Source organism: Fukomys damarensis, unplaced genomic scaffold, assembly GCF_012274545.1.
Source record: "Fukomys damarensis isolate Sample0158 unplaced genomic scaffold, DMR_v1.0_HiC HiC_scaffold_15, whole genome shotgun sequence".
In the NCBI taxonomy this organism is placed as follows: Eukaryota; Metazoa; Chordata; class Mammalia; order Rodentia; family Bathyergidae; genus Fukomys; species Fukomys damarensis.
This window is the reverse complement of record NW_022900927.1, coordinates 56,260,906-56,279,724: the sequence shown is the minus strand read 5'-3', so window position 1 is coordinate 56,279,724 and position 18,819 is coordinate 56,260,906. Positions and strand designations below refer to the sequence as shown.

The following is an 18,819-nucleotide window of genomic DNA, read 5'->3' as shown; positions in this document are numbered from 1 at the left end:
CACACATATATATGTGTATGTATTTGTTGTTACTTTTGGTTTTAGAGGCAAGGTCTTCCTGTGTAGTTCAGGCTAGCGTTGAACTTACTGTGTAACCCAGGGTGGCCTGCAACTCAAGGACAGCTGTCCTCCTGCCTCAGCCTCTGTGAGTGCTGGGATTACAGGCATGCACGGTGCATCCCAGCACTCATAGAGGCTGAGGCAGGAGGAGCCCTGCTAGTTAGAGACCAGCCTGGGCTACATAGTTCCAATTACATAGTGAGACCCTGTCTCAAAAAACAAAAACCCAAGTCTGGCTTGGTGGCACACCCCTGTAATCCCAGCATTCGAGAGGTTGAGGCAGGAGGATTGCTGTGAGTTTGAGACCAGCCTGGGCTATAATAGTGAGTTCCAGGTCAGTCTCAACTACATAGTGAGACCCTGTCTCAAAACAACAACAACAACAACCCCCCCCATACACTCATAAATACACATGCTGCTTTAATGATAAATACCTGTTTTATTCTCCTTGGTTTCATCATTTTCCCCTTTCAATTTTTTTAATTTGTCAAGTGAGTGATACTGACCTTTAGAAACATCTGAATTTTAGTAAAATAATTGTTTTAATTAATTTATTTGGGGTACCAGGGAATGAACTGAGGACCTTGAGCTTGCCAGGCAGGCGCAGCGCCAATGAGCTACATTTCTGGCCCTTAAAATAATTATTTTAGGTAAGATTTTAAATCTAGATGTTATTTTTGTATTTAGTGAGCATTGTTTTAGATGAACAAGATTGTAGGACATATTTTAAGTTCCTTGTTTGTTTACATAGGCGTTACATTCATGGGTAGTTTAGGAAGGGAAATGGGGAAGGATGAAAATAGGATTATAAATTCTGCTTTGTATACCTGAATCTGTGATGTACACACAGAAACCTTAAGATCATTCTTGAGTTGGCCTGGCAGACGCTCAAGGCTGGGAACAGGATGTGATGAGGAGCTGGAAGATGTGCTTTGCAATGGAGCAGCGAAAAGGAGAGCGGTTTGTGTTTTGTTTGTATCCTGGGTGTCCCTCCCCAGTTTTCTTGACGCGGTGTAGAGGGACGGGCAGCTGCGCGCGCAGTGCAAGGAGCGCGGCGTGAGCAGGCCATGGGCTTTGTGTGTGTGGCTGAAGAGGAGGCAGTTCCCTTTCCTAAAGAAGCAGAAGCCGGAATAGCCCAGCCAAGACCACCGCCGGGCTGGGCCACTTCTCTGCCGGAAGGAGGCGAGCAGCAGTGCTGGCTCAGGTCCGCCAGCCTGGGTTACTACTGCAAGGCGCCGACAAGCGGTTCATTTGGCCTAGCGCAGTTGTCAGCTCGGGGTTGTATAGGGATGTTTTTGTTTTGAGGATTTTGTTGGTTTTGTTTTCGAGACAGGGTCATACGATGTAATCTAGGCCATCTCTGAACTCATTTTGTGGTCCAGGCTGGCTTTAAATTCAGTATCCTCCTGCTTCAGCTTTCTGAGTTCTGGGATTAGAAGTGTGCACTGCCATGCCCTCACCCTGTACTGAGATTTGAGTTCAGGTTTTCCTATTCATATGCCTATTTTTCCTTCTTTTGTTAAGTAGGACTGGGGATTGAACCCTGGGCCTTCTCATGAACTCCCCCCTCCCCAGGCTGGCCGCAAACCTCCCTGAGTCTGCCTCAGCCTCCTGAGTGCTGGAATTACAGGTGTGCACCACTGTGCTAGCCCCAGCCCTTGTATTTTTTATTTTGAGACAGAGTTTTGCTAAATTGCCCAGGCTAGTCTTGAAGTACACCACCAGGCTGGGCTCTATTCATATGCTTTTAAGTAATCAATAATGATATATACAAATAATATTCTACCTGGTCTCGAACTCTAGTCCAGAACTCCTGGTGATCCTCTTGCCTCAGCTTCCTCATGGATTATAGCTCCAAAATACTACTTCATAATAAAAATTTAGGTAGAATACAATTTGTATATATCATTATTTTAGACATGCAGGCAGATCACCATGAGCAGACGGGTGGCAGAAACGCGTACATGAAGTTGCTATTGGAGAAGGCTCGGGAGGAAGTGAGGAACCGGGTACTGGATGAGGAGTTTTTGTTATAAAGTAGTGGCAGTCTTGGCTGGATTTGAAAGGGATGAACTAGGACGGTGGTGGCGCCCCTATGGCTTGCGTGCCAGGCGGGCACACAGAGCCCTCTGTCGGTGTGCAGGCCAGGCTGCTCCAGCAGGGGAGCATCGGATGACAGCTGTTTTTTCTAAACTGAAACCTCAGTATTCAGGTTAAATTGCAGTGTTGGTACTGGCAATAAAGATGCGAGTTTTGGGTTGCAGTTTAGGCCCTCAGTCTCTAGAAGATTCACCATCACTGAACTAGGATATTTAGCTGAGGTGGTTTCTAAGCGAAATGTTGGATGCTCAGCCTGTTTCCTCCTTGCTGCTTATAGTGAAATGCAAAGAACAGAGAGTTAAAATGAAAAGGAATTAAGGAAAATGAAATCAGAATTTGAAGATTGGGAAAATTCTTAGCCTAATCATATTGGAAAATAATAAGGTGGTGTGGAACTTATCCAAGGCTTGACGGAAGTCATCGTGGAAGAGAGGCTGGTTGTGGGACTTCCCCCCGGTCCATTGAGCTGTCTGGGAGGAGCCTGGCACGGACATAGCATTACCTGGAAGAGGGACTCTCATCTCGGGATGTGGATTCCCAAGAGGTAGTAGTACACAGGAGTCTAGTAATACGGAATCAGCAGAAATGCCACCAAGCTCAGGCGTAGGGGACAGGGACAGGATGAGATGAAGACTGGATGTTGGACTTCTGGGGCTTTGCGAGGCGGGACCCCAGAGGTGGCTGGAACAGGTAGGTCTGCCACGGTCACCCTAGCCAGAGTGTGCTGTTACCTTGTTGGTTCTAGCAGGGTCAGGGTTACCCCTTTCAGTCTAAGATCAAGTTAAATAATTTGAGTCTTTGTATACTCTGAAAATGTCTATTAAAAAAAAAATTAGCCAGGTATGGTGGGACACACCTGTAATCCCAGCATTCTTGAGGCTGAGGTAGGAGAATCGCCACAAATTCAAAACCTCTCTGGACTCTACAGGGAATTCAAGGCCAGCCTGAACTACGTAGTGAAGTTCTATCTCAAAACCAAACCAAACCAAAACAAATACAAAAAAACAGCTGTGCAAGAGCAAGCAACTTTACTTTTAAAACATACTGAAACCTTGCCCACGCATGGTGGAGCATGCCTATAATCTCAGCATTTGGGAGGCTGGGATAGGAGGATCGCTGTGCGTTCAAGGCCAGCTCAAACTATATGGCAAGACATTGTCTCAAAAAACAAACACACACTGAAGCCTAAACAGGAGGACTCTGATTCATACTGATGAGGAATTGTAGGCTGGCATGAGACCAGCCTGGGCTAATAATCAATTCAAGGCCAACCTGGTCTCCATAGTGAGACCCTATGTAGACCAGAGTTGTCGTTTATTAATTAAAATAAAAAGGTAATCTGTGAATAAACCCATCACTTAACAATTCATCAAAAATTTTTAAAAATTAGATAAATTACAGACATTAAATTATTTTCTCGAACATTGTGGCTTTCCTTAAGGGAGTATTTATTTCCTTTTTTTGTTGTTGTTTTTTTGAGACAGGGTCTCATTATGTAGTCCAGGCTGGCCTCAAACACAGCAAACTTCCTGCCTCAGTCTCCAGAGTGCTGGTTGTGCGCCACCATACTTGGCTACTTTTTCTTTGTTTTTGGAGGGACAGTTTCTTATATATTAATGTTGATTTGAATTTAATGCAAAACTGTTTCCGAATGGATTTGAGAGCACATAAGGTTAATGATTTGGGTTTTCTCTATATCTTAGAGTCAAGAAGACAAAATTTAATTATTTTATCTCATTTATAAGGTCACCAATTATGCAATGTTATGCAATTATAGTTAACTGCCACATTATCTGATTTTTTTTAGTTACTTGAAAAACTTTTGAATACTTCAATTCATTGTGCTTATATATTTTGATGCAAATCCTAAATATCATATAGTTCCAGTTATAAATTCTTCAGTGAATATGTTTCTGTGTATGGTAGTGAAACATACCTTTTATTTTTGGCAGGCCATTTGGACAGTTAGATCATGGCAACCATAGAAGAAATTGCGCATCAGATTATTGAACAGCAGATGGGAGAGGTATGTCTAGTTTGCAGTTTCTTCACTGACTCGCTGTACTGTTTACCATTTCCACTATGTGTGCTCGCAAGGTCCTGGAAGTACAGAGAGAAGGTACCTGACTTGAAGGTAGCTCTACAGTCTTGTGAGAATCGGTTGTGGCAGGCAGTGGTCGAGATGCAGAGCACTTGAACGGGGTCGCTGGTCTAGCCTAGTGTATTTCTAGGCACATCTCCAGCAGGAGGAAGCCACACATTTTTTTTTTTTTTTTTTGTAGTTCTAAAAAAATTACTTCGTGAGTCTTTGATATTTGTAAAAAATGTGTGTGTGATGGGGTATATTGGTGTTGTTGCTCTGAATAATTTCTCATTGTTTGACTATCATTTGTTTATTTATTTATTTTTGGTACCGGGGATTGAACTTGAGTCCTGCGTTTGCAGGGCAAGCAGTGGAACCACTAAGCTAAGTCCCCAGCCCTCATTTTTATTTTTAATAAAATTTCCTGTTCAAAACCAAAAATGGTCAGGGCTGTGGTAGTAACTGCACAGGTACCACTCCCCCAGCTGCTGAAGAGGAAGAGTGGTGGGCAGGTGCAGACCCGGTCAGGTCGTGTGCAGGAGGGTGTTATGCTGAGGCAGGGCTGGGGGTGGAGCCCGGGCCTCACACATGCTACACAAGTGCTACCACTGAGGTGAGGTACAGCCCCAGCCCTTGATTGTTTGATGTTTGTTTTGTTGTTGTTGTTCTTGATTTTTGAGACAGAATCTCACTACATTGCCCAGGCTGGCCTGCAACTCCCAATTCTCATGCCTCAGCCTCCCAGGTAGTTGGAATGACTGGTGGGCACTGTCGTGTCCCTTCCTAGGCCAGCCTCGATGGTTCATGACCATACTGGCTGTTTTCTTCTTTAAAAATTTTATTTTATTTTATTTTATTTATTTATGGTGCCAGGGATTGAACTCAGGCTGTTGTGTTCTGTTCTTTAGCACAAAGGACTGATAGGAAGTCGGTGTTTTGGTTCCTATTCCAGTTTTGGCTCATTACCCCTAGAGCTGTTATTTGTTACATGACTAGAATAATGTTGAGGCACTTGAGGCCTCAGAAGACAAAGCCTCTTGTTGGCCTTTTTCTGTCCTTCCTTCACTGCTGCTTTCCTGCTTGTGGGGAGGCTGACCCTGCTATAACGCAGCACCGATGAGAACAGTCTCAGCACCAGACAGTGAGACGAGATCCGGTGATGGGCTTTGTCCTGTTAGTTTGAGACCCAGAAACATGATTACATAAGCCTGTAATCCCAGCACTCGGGAGGCTGAGACGTGAATATCATGAGTTCAAGGCCAGCCTGGCCTACTTAGAGAGATGCTGTCTCAAGAAAAACAAAACAAAAAAGCCCCCCCAAACCAAGTCATGGCAAACTGTGACAGCATCTGTCCTTTTTTTTTTTTTTTGGTTATATGTATTCTCTTTAATTGAAGAATTACTGTATGAATTTTAAGTACATAAAATGCGCTAATTCTTTTTTTTTTTTAATGAAAAAAATTGTTTTTTATTTCTTTGAGATAGAATCTTGCTATTTAGTTCAGGCTGGCCTTGTGCTTACTTACTGTACAGCCCGGGCTGGCCTCGAACTCGTGGTGATCCTCCTGCCTCAGCCTCCAGAGTCCTAGGATTGCAGACATGTGCTACCATGCCTGGCAATGCACTCATTTTAAATGTGTTTTATTCTAGTCATGTAACAAATAACAGCTCTAGGGGTAATGAGCCAAAACACCCACACCAATGTCCAACAATAATATTACATATAAATGCCATTTAAAATCTCTTAAATGTGAATTATTTTGTAATATCCTTATTTCTGCCTAATGAAAATGTTGCCCTCCATTTCTATGACCTAAAGAGCCTGTATTCCCTTTAAACCGTCTTAAAATAAAATGTATCTCCGATCAGAGTTTTATTTTTTGTATTCAGTTTGGGTCTTATGAATTGGGAATTTGACCAGTTTATGAGTTTGAATCACCTTGACCTCATCAATATCTTTTATTTTAATTTTAATGCTTCCCCCTTTTTTCCACTTTTTCTTGATATTTCAGTTCTTTTCAGTTTCAGAAGTTTGGAGTGTATACATTCTATTTTTGTCCGCAACTCCATGATAAATTGACTTATATGAACTCCCACTGGGGCAGTAACTACTGGTTTTCCCAGTTTAGTATATCAAACATATCCACCCTTCTCCAACCAGTGCATTGTTGGTTTCCTTTTACTATATTAATAGTATGAACTTGCCAAATGCCAGGAGACATTGTGCCATTGTAGATATGCAAGAGAAAAATCTAAGGTCAGTCCGACTTACCAGTTTTTTGTTTTTAGGACAGGGTCTCGCTGTGTAGTTTAGGCTGGCTGCAAACTGCGAATTATGTAGTCCAGGTAGACCTCAAACTTGGAATAATCCTCCTGCCCAGCCTCCCAAGTGCTGGGGTTACAGGCATGTGCCACCAATCCCAGCTTTTTTTTGAAGGAAAATAAAACCACACCATTTTGCAGCTTTGTCAGATTAATTCCTAGAGTGTCTTTAATGTACTCGTCCTGTTCACAGTGACAAAGCCCTTTTGTCTTACGTGCATTTGGCTTAACAGCATGCATCTTTATGTAATACTACATGGGAAACAAACCATTTGCCCAATACATTGAGTATTTGCATGTACTTTGACAATTTAAAACTATAAAAACTGAAAATTTTAGATCTAGCTTATAAATCTACTTTTGTATTTATTAGGTTTTGTAGAGGCACAGTGACGCTCATCAACTAGGCCACACACCGAGAGGTCCAGCAGGAGATTTTATTAGGGAAGGCAAGTTAGGGAGAGAGGAGAGAGAAGAAGAGAGACAGGAGAGAGAAGGAGAGAAAAGGAGAGAGAGAAGGTCCTTTTATTAGTTTTGGGCTGGGCTATTGCTTATTTATGAGGAGTGGGCTACCTTTAACCTATCACAGGCCAGGTTGCCCTTTATGGGTTCGGTCGGTCCTGCAGAAACAGGTTTAACCTCTCCTTTGGCCTTGGGGGGAGGGAAACTAAAGAAAAGAGCATGAGATCATTTTAAGAGCCAAGAAGCACCAGGAAAATGCCTCATGTGATGGCAGCGTCGGGTCCCTAGCACGTTTATTACCCTATATATGCCAGTTTTAAACATCATGCTTCTTAACAAGTTCTGATGATTGCCATCAAATCTTTCATGTGATTGTCTCCCTACTCTTGAACTTTTCTGTTGACTGCAGTAAATGATTCAACAAATTTTTCAGAGAAGATTCTTGGTTGGTGTATGTTCTTAACTCCTCAGTATCTGAGAATGTCTTCCAGCTGCCTTCATACTGAAATGCTAACTGGCAGGGTATGTAATTCTTGGTTCCAAGTTATTTTCCCTTAAAAGTCTGTAGATGTTGTTCCATTATCTTCTCAATTTAGAATTGCAAGAGAAAAACCTTTGGTTAGTCTGATTTTTGCCCCCTTCATAGGTAATCTGCTTTCTCTGTCTGGAAACTTGCAAAATATTTTCTTTACCATTGAAATTAAAAAGGTCACCAGGATATGTGCAGGTGTTGCTTTCTTCATAATAAATTTTAAAGGCATCCTGTGAGCCTTTTTCTATCCCAAGCCCACTTTATTCTTCGACTCTGGAAGGTTTTCTTCATTTCATTCCTTAATTATTTTTCACCTTCATTTGCTTTGTCCTGTTTTAGGTATTCCTTTTATGCATAGATTGTATCTCCTGGCTGGGCCTCTACATCTGTCTCTTTCTCCTCTTTTTGTATCTTGATTTCTTTTGTCTTTTCCTATATATTCTGTGAGAATTTCCCATTTTAAATTAACTTCAGCAATTTTATTTTGTGACCAAATCCTCTTATATAATTTCCTTGAACTCTTGTCACATCTAAGATATCGTCCCTTAGCTCTGACACACTTTGCTTTATCACTGGACACGTCTTTGATAACCTCCCTTGTTAGAGGTTTAACACTTTCTAGTTCTGAATGACTTCTGTTTTAAGATGTTTCTCGCCCTATCTCTTGTGTGGAGACGGGTAGCATCTGATCGACGAAGAGGTATTTTTTTGATTACTTAGTTCTGGTTCTTTCTTCTGAACTGTGGTACTGGAACCTTGTCAGCTTCTCTTCTTCTCAGTGAGGTCCAAAAATTAGTGCTAAAGTCAGGGAGCATCTAAACTGGCAATAATACCTGTCCCTAGTGATAACTAGCATACTGACAAAGGTAGATTATGTTAAAATTGCAACTGTGTCCATAATTCATATTGTAACCATAGTACTCCCCCCTTTTCCAGCACTTAGAATTGAACACAAAGCCTTCACACTGAGCTATAGCCCGAGCCCCTTTTTCATTTTTTATTTAGACACAAGGCCTCATGAAGTAAGTTGCCTAGGATGGGCTTGAACCTCTTAGATGGCTGATGGGATTATAGGCATGTGCCACCAAACCTGCCTATCTCAACCATAGTTAATGTCGATAATAAAAGACTTCAAAATTAAGTTAAAAGCCTCCTCAGATTGTAATAAGTTTTGAAAAATTATTGGCCTGTGGAGAAATTAGATCTAACTAACCTTCAACTGATTTGTGTATTTAAAAAACCTGCACAGGTTTATCAAAGGGCAAATTGACAGTAGACAAAATAATTATGACCAGTACAGAAGTACAAAAATGTTTCCATAGGACAGATTACTTATTTTTTTTCAAATCTATCCCTGCCCCACAGTGGTGGCCCCAAATTGTAGCCGTGTTCATTGTGCCCGTTGCTGTGTCTATGTCTGTGCTGTAGAAGTTGCCGCAGAAGTAGATAAGACATGGGGGGCATGCATGGTCGGAAGCTGGGGTGGGCTGTCCTGGTGTTTTCACTCTTCATCCGCAGCTCCTGGCTCGGTGCTCCCGGTCTGTTCCGTAAGTGACTAGAATGATTTGGGGGCCCTTCAGGCCACAGAAGCGAGCTATCTCTCCTTATGACCTTCTTCTGTCCCCTTTCACTTCCTTTTTTTCTCTTTTTATTGAGTTTATTGGTACATTCTAGGTATACAGTACAGTTATATTCATTGCTGGGATCTTGTACCTTTACAAGTCTTGGTTCTTGGTTCTCATTTTTTCCCCTTGTTCACTTCCTTTTTTCCCCAAGGAATGCCATAGAAAGTAAAACTATAACCTAATCTCCTTTTATTTTTTTATTTACTTAGTTGTTTTTGAAACAGGGTCTTGAAATGTAGTTCAGGCTGACCTTAAACTCACCATGCAGCCCAGGCTGCCCTCAAACTGGAGGCAGTCCTCTTGCCTCTGCCTCCCACGTGCTGGGACTGGGTGTGTGCTCTGCCATACCTGGCCTAATCTCCCTTTCTCTGTCAGGGCGACCTCCCAGTTTCAGAAGGCTCCTGCACCATGCTGAGAGAGGAGTGCAGCGCAGGGAAGCCTTGCTGGGTTCCTTGCTCAGGGTGTTCAGCCTGGCCCTGAGCTCACTGTGGAGCCCATGCTGGTCTCAAACTCACAGTGGTCCTCCTGCCTCAACCTCCCAAGGCTGGGATTACAGGCGTGTGGCACCACAACTTTTCTGTCGAGTCACACGTCTGACGTGGTTATTCGTTCGTCCATTGTGCTCACATAGTTATGTCTCCACGAAAGCCCAGAAGGATGAGTTCACAAAGCTTCTGGATAGGTGGATGTGTCCCGGCTCACAAAATGGTAGGCACTCAGCTACCCACCCGGAAGGTGTACTTTCCAGACCTTGCCCCGAGTGTCTCTGCATTTAGCTGCTTGTGTCCTTTAAAATGTCCTGTGTAGGCCGCGTATTGATCACAGTCCCAGCTACTTGAGGCAGAGTGGAGGCAGGAAGGAGGATTGCAGGTTCAAGGCCAGCCTGAGCAGGTTAGCAAGACCATCTCAAGATAAAGTTAGAAAGGGCTGGCGGGTAGATGTAGGGTGGATGCAGCTCAGTGGGAGAGTGCCTGCCTCGCATAAGACAAGACAAAAGCCTTTGTGAGAGATTGCTGACAATAGTGTGCACCTGAGTTCCACAAGCTGTTCTAACAGATTAAACTTAGAAGCAGCTCTTTAAAAGAAAAGACTCATTTTTATTTTCTGAGACAAGGTCTCACTATATTGCACAGGCTGGTATTGAACTCCTGAAACACCCAGTTTGTGCCTGGCTGGTGAGAAATTCCAGAGGCCTCAACATAGAAGTAGATCCAAAGTCAGTCAGGCTGCGGGCCATGCTGTCTCCGGTGCATAACACCAGAACTCAGTTCCAGCAGAGGATTTCCCTACCTGGGAAAAGTCCCCCACCCCTCCCTTGTCAGGTCACAGAAGTCTAAAAGCAGTAAAACCACTGCTTTGCTAGACAGCACAGTACCATATGCATAACAGGTGTTCTCGCAGCAATGCCTGGGGACCTTTGAGAAGGTCAGCAACAAAGCTGTCTTTCTCATAACACTCTTGTCCCTTGCCTCTTCACTACTGCTTGGACAGGGACACTGGACTTTTCCAAAAGCTGCCTGATTCAGTACACTAACGCACGATGGTAGCAGATCATGGGAGCACAGGATCTACTCCGTTTGCAGAGGGGACCAGTGGATTTTAATATAGCTTTTGATTACACATTGCAGCTAACCTTTAAATGTGTGTTTGGGGCCGGGGGTTTGGCTCAGTGGTTCCACTGCCTGCCTCACAAGTGCAAAGGCCCAAGTTTGATCCCTGGTACCAAGAAATAAAAACAAATAAATAAATAAACAAATAAATGTATGTAAGTATGTTTCATTTTAAAAAGTTTTTTCTGTTAACATACAATGAATTGTTTTTAATAAAGTATTTTTTAAAATTTCTTACACATTTTAATATGTTAATTATCAGTGTAACCCACATAAACCTAAGCTATTTGGGATCCTCAGTAAATTTTGGGGTAAAAAGGGGCCCTGGGAACTGTTAGTGTAATCTACTGCTCTTCTCTGTTGAAGACCATTCAAATTGTTTTGATTTTCAGTTACTGCAATTATGTGGCAGTAAATATTTTCTTACTCATCTGAGTATGTTTTAGCCCAGGGACACATATTGGACACTGTGCCGCAATGCTGTCTTCTAAAAGACAAAGTGGGAGCGTGAGTCTTCTATTGAATTCACACTGAACACTGCTAATAGAAATAGAGTAGAGGGCCGGGGATTTAGCTCAGCGGTTCGGTGGCCTGCCTTGCAAGCGCAAGGACCCAAGTTCAATCCCCGGTACCAAAAAGAAAAACAAAGAAAGAAAGAGAGTAGAACTGACAATTTAAACATGGTAAAATGTCTTACACGTGAAGATGCGGTCGGTCACATTTTAAAGTTGGGCGTGGTGGTGCACGCCTGTAATCCTAGCACTTGGGAGGCTGAGGCAGGAGGATCAGTGTGAGTTCAAGGCCAGTTTGGGCTACATGGTGAGACCTTGACTAAAAAAAACGTTAAATTTACACGTACAAATTGAAGGAAGCTCCTGCTCGCCCCTGCTCCCAGCTCTGGGTGACTTGCGTGGGCTCCATGCAGTCTGGCCTCGCTGCCGCTCACGCTCCATCTTCCACTGTGCCCCTGTCCCACTGCACTCCCCGACGCAGTCCATTGCTGGGTGAGCCGGTGCCTTCCCTAGGGTGTTCTTGTGCAGATCAGCAGCCTTGGTCTGTCCCCCAGGTCTGTGCAGAGACGTCAGCCCCTGGGAGAGCGCTTCCCTCTCTGCTCTCCTCCCTGCAGCACCTCACACTTCTTGCCTGGCCTGGCTCCCTTTGTACCTTGCTGCCCCCAGAAACACCTGGGTAAGATTGCTGAAAGGCTTCTGGGGCGAAGGCGAGCATCTTGAGCGGGAGCTCACGCTGTCCTAAGAGGAGGGCAGCGGGAGGGGCGGCGGAGTCTTCTTACTGCACCTTCATTGATTTGCACTTTTGTTCACTGCTGTAGCAGTTAGATTGACAAGTTGGAAAAGTGTATAATGATAGTTTTTCTAGCTCTGTCTAAAGAGAGAATTGTACCCTTCAGCAACTGGAATTCTTTGTCCTGCTGATTATGAATTTGATGTGATTGTGTAGATTGTTACCGAGCAGCCGACTGCGCAGAAAATCCAGATCGTGACAGCGCTTGACCCTAACAGCCAGGGCAAGCAGTTCATCCTGACGAACCATGACGGCTCCGCCCCTGGCAAGGTCCTCCTGGCGGGGCAGGACTCCTCTCCTGGGAAGGTTTTCCTCACTACGCCAGATGCCGCGGGCGTCAACCAACTGTTCTTCACCACCACTCCTGACCTGTCTGCACCGCATCTCCAGGTAGCCACACAGAGGCGTCTTTTCCTTTTACACCCAGGAAATACTCGGGAGCGCCGCATCCCTCCTGTGACGGGGCTGTGTGCCTCCGTGCCAAGGCATGTGGTGACCGCTCCTGTGTGTCCTGTCCTTGGAATCCTCACCTGCAGTGCAGATTGAGGGTCCCTAGTTACACACAGCAGACTTACTCTGTTTACTCTGGGTAGGGAGGATTTGTACAGAAAGCTCACAGCATCACAACAGTTTGAGGCCAGGTTTCCAGGAATAGCTGTTGGAGCTGGCTGTGAACCGTGTACTTCTGCACAGCTAGGAAGCCGGCTTTCTTCACTTTGGTAGGATGTAGCTGCGTCCTCAGCTTTGGGCCTCCCCTTGTCCCTTCCACCACTGACCCGGCAAGCAGCATGTCCCTGTCCGTTTCATGGTGGGAGCCAGTCAGCCTGTCCGCTTAGGCTGGATATTAAAATTACACGTTCTGCTGCAAGGAGCTCGTCTCCTACTTAGGTGCTGCCTGCTGTGGTCGTGCGGCTAACTCCTCTTCCCACAGCTGTGGCTGAATACAAATACAGCATGGCCTAGGTTTGCCTCCAGTCTCAGGAGGGCTGTCTACTTCTGTGATGGAAGAGCTTTCCTTTTGGAATTGAAAAATTCATACTACATAAAACAAAGTTTTGCCTCTGGGTATATTCTGATAAATCCTGTTCTTCCAATGACATTATTGGTATTATTTTCAGAAACTAAGTAGAAAATAAGACCACAGTTAAGAAGTTATTTTAGCAACAATGCAAGATAAAAGAAACCCCAGTATATACATGTCAATTTCTTTAAACATATTTTGTGCTTAATTTCTTCATTATTTAATATTAGACTTGCTTGTTTTACAGCTTTAGATTTACCCCCAAAATTGAAGACTTGCTAGAGTTCCAATAGTACCCCCCAGAATTTCCTCTAACATTTTACATTCTTGTGATATACTTGTTACAACAAATGAACCAGTGTTGGTGCATTAGTCAAACTCCATAGGTTGTTAGTCTTTCCTTAGTTTTCATCTAAAGCCCTTTCTCTTTTCCTTTTCCTTACAGTAGTAGGAGTTGACCTTAGGGTCTCCTGCATGCTAGGCAAGCAACTATCACTGAGCTGTGCCCCAGCCTCTCTTTTTTTCTTTCAGTTTTTGATCAGGTTCTCGCCATGTTTCCCGGGCTGGCCTGGACCCTGTGATCTTCCTGCCCTAGCCTGTCCAGTAGGTTACAGAGCTGAAATGCGGGTTTGTCCAAGTGCGGCCTCTCTCTCGGCTCTGAAGGCCTTCTGTGTTGCTCCAGTGCAGCGCACTGCCCTTACTTTTCCATCCTGTAGGCTCCTGGTAGCTTTGACAGTCTCGCGGACTCCGTTGGCGGCTCCGGCAGTTTTGAGGGGTGTGAATGGTGATGTGTATTGTTGAGTGTCCCATTGTTGGACCTTGTCTGATATTTTTCTCATGATTAGACAGAGGTCGCAGGTCTTGAGGAGAAAGGTTACAGAGATGAGATGTGGGTTTGTCATATGTCAAAGGTTTTTACTGTCAGCATAATGCATGACTTGTCAGGTCGTCTCTCATCACCCAGCTGAAGTAGCATTTATCAGATTTCTTTGTAAAGTTACTTTTTTTTTTTTTTTTTTTTTCCTTTCTTAGAAGTCTCTATTTTGTTATTTATTTATTCATTTTTTTTCTCTCCCAGTACTGGGAATCAAACTTGGGACAGTGTCCTTGCGAGGCAGGAATGGTGCCACTGAGCTACCATCCCCTGCCCAGAAGTCTTTATTTTAAATTTCAGTATAATTTTTTTTTTTTTTGGTACTGGGGATTGAACTTGGGGACCTTTGTGAGGCATGCAGAGGAACCACTGAGCTGCCCTCAGTATAATATTGGCACTTGACTATTTACTGGGTTGACTCTAAGGGCAGTGAGAGAGGCAGATAAAGATTGGAATCCCCTGAACCAAGGAGATTTGATTTCTGGACTTTTGTCCTAAAATGGGATGTGAGGCATCCTTTAACCTCCCCATATCTTTTCTGTCCTTTCCATGAGAGTCATAGCTGATGAAAGGTTAGCAAATTGTTAGTAGATACACAAGTAAGGAAAGGAGTGATGCTTGTCATAGGTGCCTTCAAGAGACATAGAATACCAGAAATTTTGTTTTGTTTGTTTTTTGCGACAGTCTCATTGTGTGGTCCAGGCTGGCCTTGAACTCGAGGCTCATCTTCCTGTGTGGTGGGATTACAGGCATGCACCACCACACCCGGCAGGATTCATACTCTTGAGTGGAAAAAAAAAAAAGGGTCAGAGTAGAGAGAATTACTGTGTGGTTTAACAGCAGAAGGAAGGTGTTTGCTAAATGTCATAGTGTAAGAGCCAAGTTTTCTGATTAAGATGGTCTCCTTCTTTGACCTTTGCTCAGAATATAAACACCAAGTTTTCTGGGCAAAGGGCTATAACAACCTCCTCCCTGTTTTTCTGTTCCTCTTCTTCTGACCCAAGAGTGAAATTACCCTAACCCTAACCCCTCCCCGATAGTTGCCTAGTAATGAATAAGTTAGGGATATTATAGGCTTTGCTGAGTATAGAGAGTTTGCCTAATTGTGTAATCACATAAAGTTTTCCTGAAGAATAGAAATAGAGTGCCCCCCGCTGAGCTCCTCATGGGTATGAGATAATCCCCCTCATGAGTATGAGATAATTCCCCTCATGAGAATGAGGTATTTCCCCTAAGTGTCCCAATAATAACCCTTAGTTATGAAAAGATAAAAAGAGTATCAATCCTCAGCCCTTCATAAGCATGTCTTGAAAAGAGGTCGGGGCCTTCAGTTGGAAGCTGCTGTGATGGTGCCACTGGAGTCCAGGCTCGAGCTTGCAATAAACTCCTCGTATGTTTGCATCAGAAGAGACTCCTTGGTGGTCTTCTTGGGGATTTTGCGACTTGGGTACAATGATAGCCCATTTTTTTGGACTGAATTGATGATTTATTTACATTTTACAAAGTTGTGAGAAAAGAAGACTGAAGGATATACCTACAAAAAGACTAGCATTCCTTTGCCAGCTGCCTGTTAGCTGGGCCACCTCACCTGCCTCATGCTGGTCCATACTGGCAGCCTGATCTGCTGCACACCCCACTCACCACACCTGACCCGACTCAAACCCAGTCTGTGCCTTTGTTTAGCATTTGTGTTCGCATAACTGTAGTTACATATCTTTTTATTTCCCTTTTCCATTTAAAAAGTTGAGTGCTGTCTTGGGCCTGGAATTTAGCTCAGAGGTTCTGCTGCCTGCCTTGCAAGTGCAGGGACCTGAGTTCAATCCCTGGTACCAAAAACAAAAATCAAACAACAAAAAGTTGAGTGCTGTCTTTTAAGGGTGTTTCAAGCTTTGGTCGCATCACTGCGGTGGAAAGTACTGAGCCTTTAGAGACGCAGTCAGGACAGGACTGCAGGGCTCCATCCACCCAGCCGGCCAGGGCTGAGGCTGTGCTCCTGGCTTGTGCTTGAGCAGTTTAGTTTCATTGCTGTGCAGCAAGCTGAAAAGATATCCTCACCCTCTTTGTTTCTTGTAACATTAACCCTTTTCCCTGTATATAAAGAAAAGTAAGATTAGGTAGTTGCTGAGATTAAAGCTTAACAATAGTTTATAAAAAAAGTAAAAAGTAAGAATGACTGAATGTTCTTTATTGTTTTTGTAATAGAATGAAAATGTTCCTGAGAAATAACTTTTTTTTTCTTTTTTTTTTTAAGCTCTTAACAGATAGTTCTTCCCCAGACCAGGGACCAAATAAGGTTTTTGATCTTTGCGTAGTATGTGGAGACAAAGCATCAGGTAACATTAAAAAATAACTCCTATAAATGTTGTGTTGTTAAAATAACTACCATATCACCATGTTTCCTCTAAAAATGGGAAGTGAAGTATGTTATTTTCATGGTTTATATTTGTAGCCTGTAATATTTAGCTAATATTTTCTCAGAGTTTTTAAAGTTCATTTTCTAACACTTTGATGCAGTTTATAATTTGATTTGTAATAAATAAAATGTATATTTCAATGAATTATGAAAAATAAAGTGAAAACACTTTATGAATGTGAAAACTAAATTTGTGAAAAGGCTTAGTTTACAGATGAATTGTGATCTTTTGTAATGTATTGCATTGTTGTCCTACTTCTTGGGTCTTGCCCCAGGAATAATTTGAATTATTGAGGTAGAAAAGCTTTGGGTTCATCTGGAAAAAATTATTTCATCTCATATATTGTGGTTTAAGAAATGAGTTTGTTTCTGTTCTTAAAAATGAATCTTTTGTATTTTCTTGAACATTTTATCTCTAGGGCGTCATTATGGAGCAGTAACTTGTGAAGGCTGCAAAGGATTTTTTAAAAGAAGCATTCGAAAAAATTTAGTGTACTCATGCCGTGGATCAAAGGACTGTATTATTAACAAACACCATCGGAACCGCTGTCAGTACTGCAGGCTACAGAGATGTATCGCCTTCGGCATGAAACAAGACTGTAAGTATTAGCCAGAAAGGAGGCTTCTGACAAATTAACACATTCAAATATGCCAAGTGTAGGTTTTTTAATTTACAGTTTTCCAGCTAAAGATAGAAGAATATGTACAAATGTGTGTCTTACTTGGTCAGCAGAGTTTTTGTAGAAAGCCTGCTTTGGGGTGCATTGTGCTTCTGGGGGTCACAGCAGGCCCTCATGCGTGCCAGGAGAGCACTCCACCACTGAGCTGTGTCCCCTACCGTTTTTAGTTTGAGGCAAGGTGGTGCTGAGTCTCTAGACTCGCTGTGAATTTTGAATCCTCCTGCTTCAGCCTCCTAGGTAACTGGGACTATAGGTATGCCCCACCATGATGGTGATCATCCCTTCATTCATTCATTCATTCATTCAGAGAAAGTGTCTCACCATGCAGTTCAGGCTGGCCTTGAACTCACAGGAGTCCTGCCTTGGCCTCCAGAGTGCTGGGATCACAGGTGTACACCATCAGGCCTGGCTGGACAGTGAGCTTTTAAAAAAATGTAAGGTCCTCTACATTAGGTAGGAAACCAGGGAATGAGGGATGTATGTAACATGGCTGATTTTTACAGGGGAAGCAGCTTTGTTGAATTTACACATAATTTCAAAAGACTTAACGGTTATCTTTGGAATGCAGAGTCTTAACCATGGCTCCTATTAGCAGCATTGCTGATCCTGAGCTTAATTTATAATACCTATAAATTCTGTATTATAATTGTTGAACACATTTTTGTAGCTGTTCAGTGTGAAAGAAAACCCATTGAAATGTCACGAGAAAAATCTTCCAACTGTGCTGCTTCAACAGAAAAAATCTACATCCGCAAAGACCTTCGAAGCCCTTTGGCTGCGACTCCAACCTTCGTGACAGACAGTGAAGCTGCCAGGTACTGTGCAGCAGTGCACTGTGAGTGTCCGCCCAGTCTTTCCTCCTCTGGGAGAGAGACTGACGTCTGTGCTCCCATTGCAGGTCGGCGGGGCTGCTGGACTCTGGGATGTTTGTGAACATCCACCCTTCTGGGGGGAAGGCTGAATCGGCGGTGCTGGTGACACCGGAGAAGGTTGGTTCCCTACAGTTTAAAGCTTTGTTTTTTGGCACTGGACTCAAATCCAGGGCTCACACACCCGTGTTAATCATGCACTGTTCCATGGAGCTATGCCTCCAGCTCAAAAGCTGCAGCTTTGCTTTAAACTTGTAAACAGTCATAGTGTTGCAACACCTCTAATCCCAGCACTCGGGAGGCCGAGGCAGGAGGATTGCAACAAGTTGGAGCCCAAATCCGGCTACATAGTGAGTTCAAGAGCAGCCTGGACTGTGTAGTGAGACCTTGTTTCTGACACCAAAAAATCATTTTAAGCTTTAAAAATGTTTTTGTTTTCTTTCTCTCTCTCATCACTTTGGTTAACTGATTTGATCTTAAATATTCTCCATTGCAAGTTGGTTTTTTAAAACATAAGTTATCAGCTGTTTGGTAGAAAAAATATCTGTTACTGAGGGCCAGGGATTTAGCTCGGTGGTTTCGCCACCTTGCCTCTCAAGTACACAAGGTCCCAAGTTCAATCCCCAGTACCAAAAAAAAAAAAGTCTCTTTACTTGGAGAATTACAGCTTTAACATGAAAGCCACAAATGTTTAGGATTTCTCTAGGTTTCTTTTCTTTCATCTTGAAGTAAAAGTTATCAGAAGAAGAAATATAGAGGACCAGGGGTTTAGCTCAGTGACTACACCACTGGCCTCACAAGCCCAAGGTCCTGAGTTTGATCCCTGGTACAGAAAGAAAGAAAGAAAGAAAAAGAAAGAGAGAGAG

The 18,819-nt window shown here is 43.3% G+C and overlaps 1 protein-coding gene across 8 annotated transcripts in view; it reads left to right on the top strand.

The window, feature by feature from the left end:
• Nr2c1 (nuclear receptor subfamily 2 group C member 1) overlaps positions 1-18,819 on the top strand; it is a 53,303-nt gene that overhangs the window by 8,362 nt on the left and 26,122 nt on the right. For 7 of the 8 annotated variants that reach the window (XM_010629187.2, XM_010629186.3, XM_010629184.3 and 4 more), the window contains 6 exons: positions 4,113-4,186; positions 12,253-12,486; positions 16,243-16,324; positions 16,824-17,003; positions 17,752-17,899; positions 17,983-18,073. In XM_010629187.2, the coding sequence (XP_010627489.1) occupies positions 4,133-4,186; positions 12,253-12,486; positions 16,243-16,324; positions 16,824-17,003; positions 17,752-17,899; positions 17,983-18,073 (789 nt within the window). In that variant the 5' untranslated portion in view covers positions 4,113-4,132. Of the gene's footprint in view, positions 1-2,336; positions 2,851-4,112; positions 4,187-12,252; positions 12,487-16,242; positions 16,325-16,823; positions 17,004-17,751; positions 17,900-17,982; positions 18,074-18,819 lie in introns of those variants that run through there. The other variant, XM_019208186.2, reaches the window with a different exon arrangement.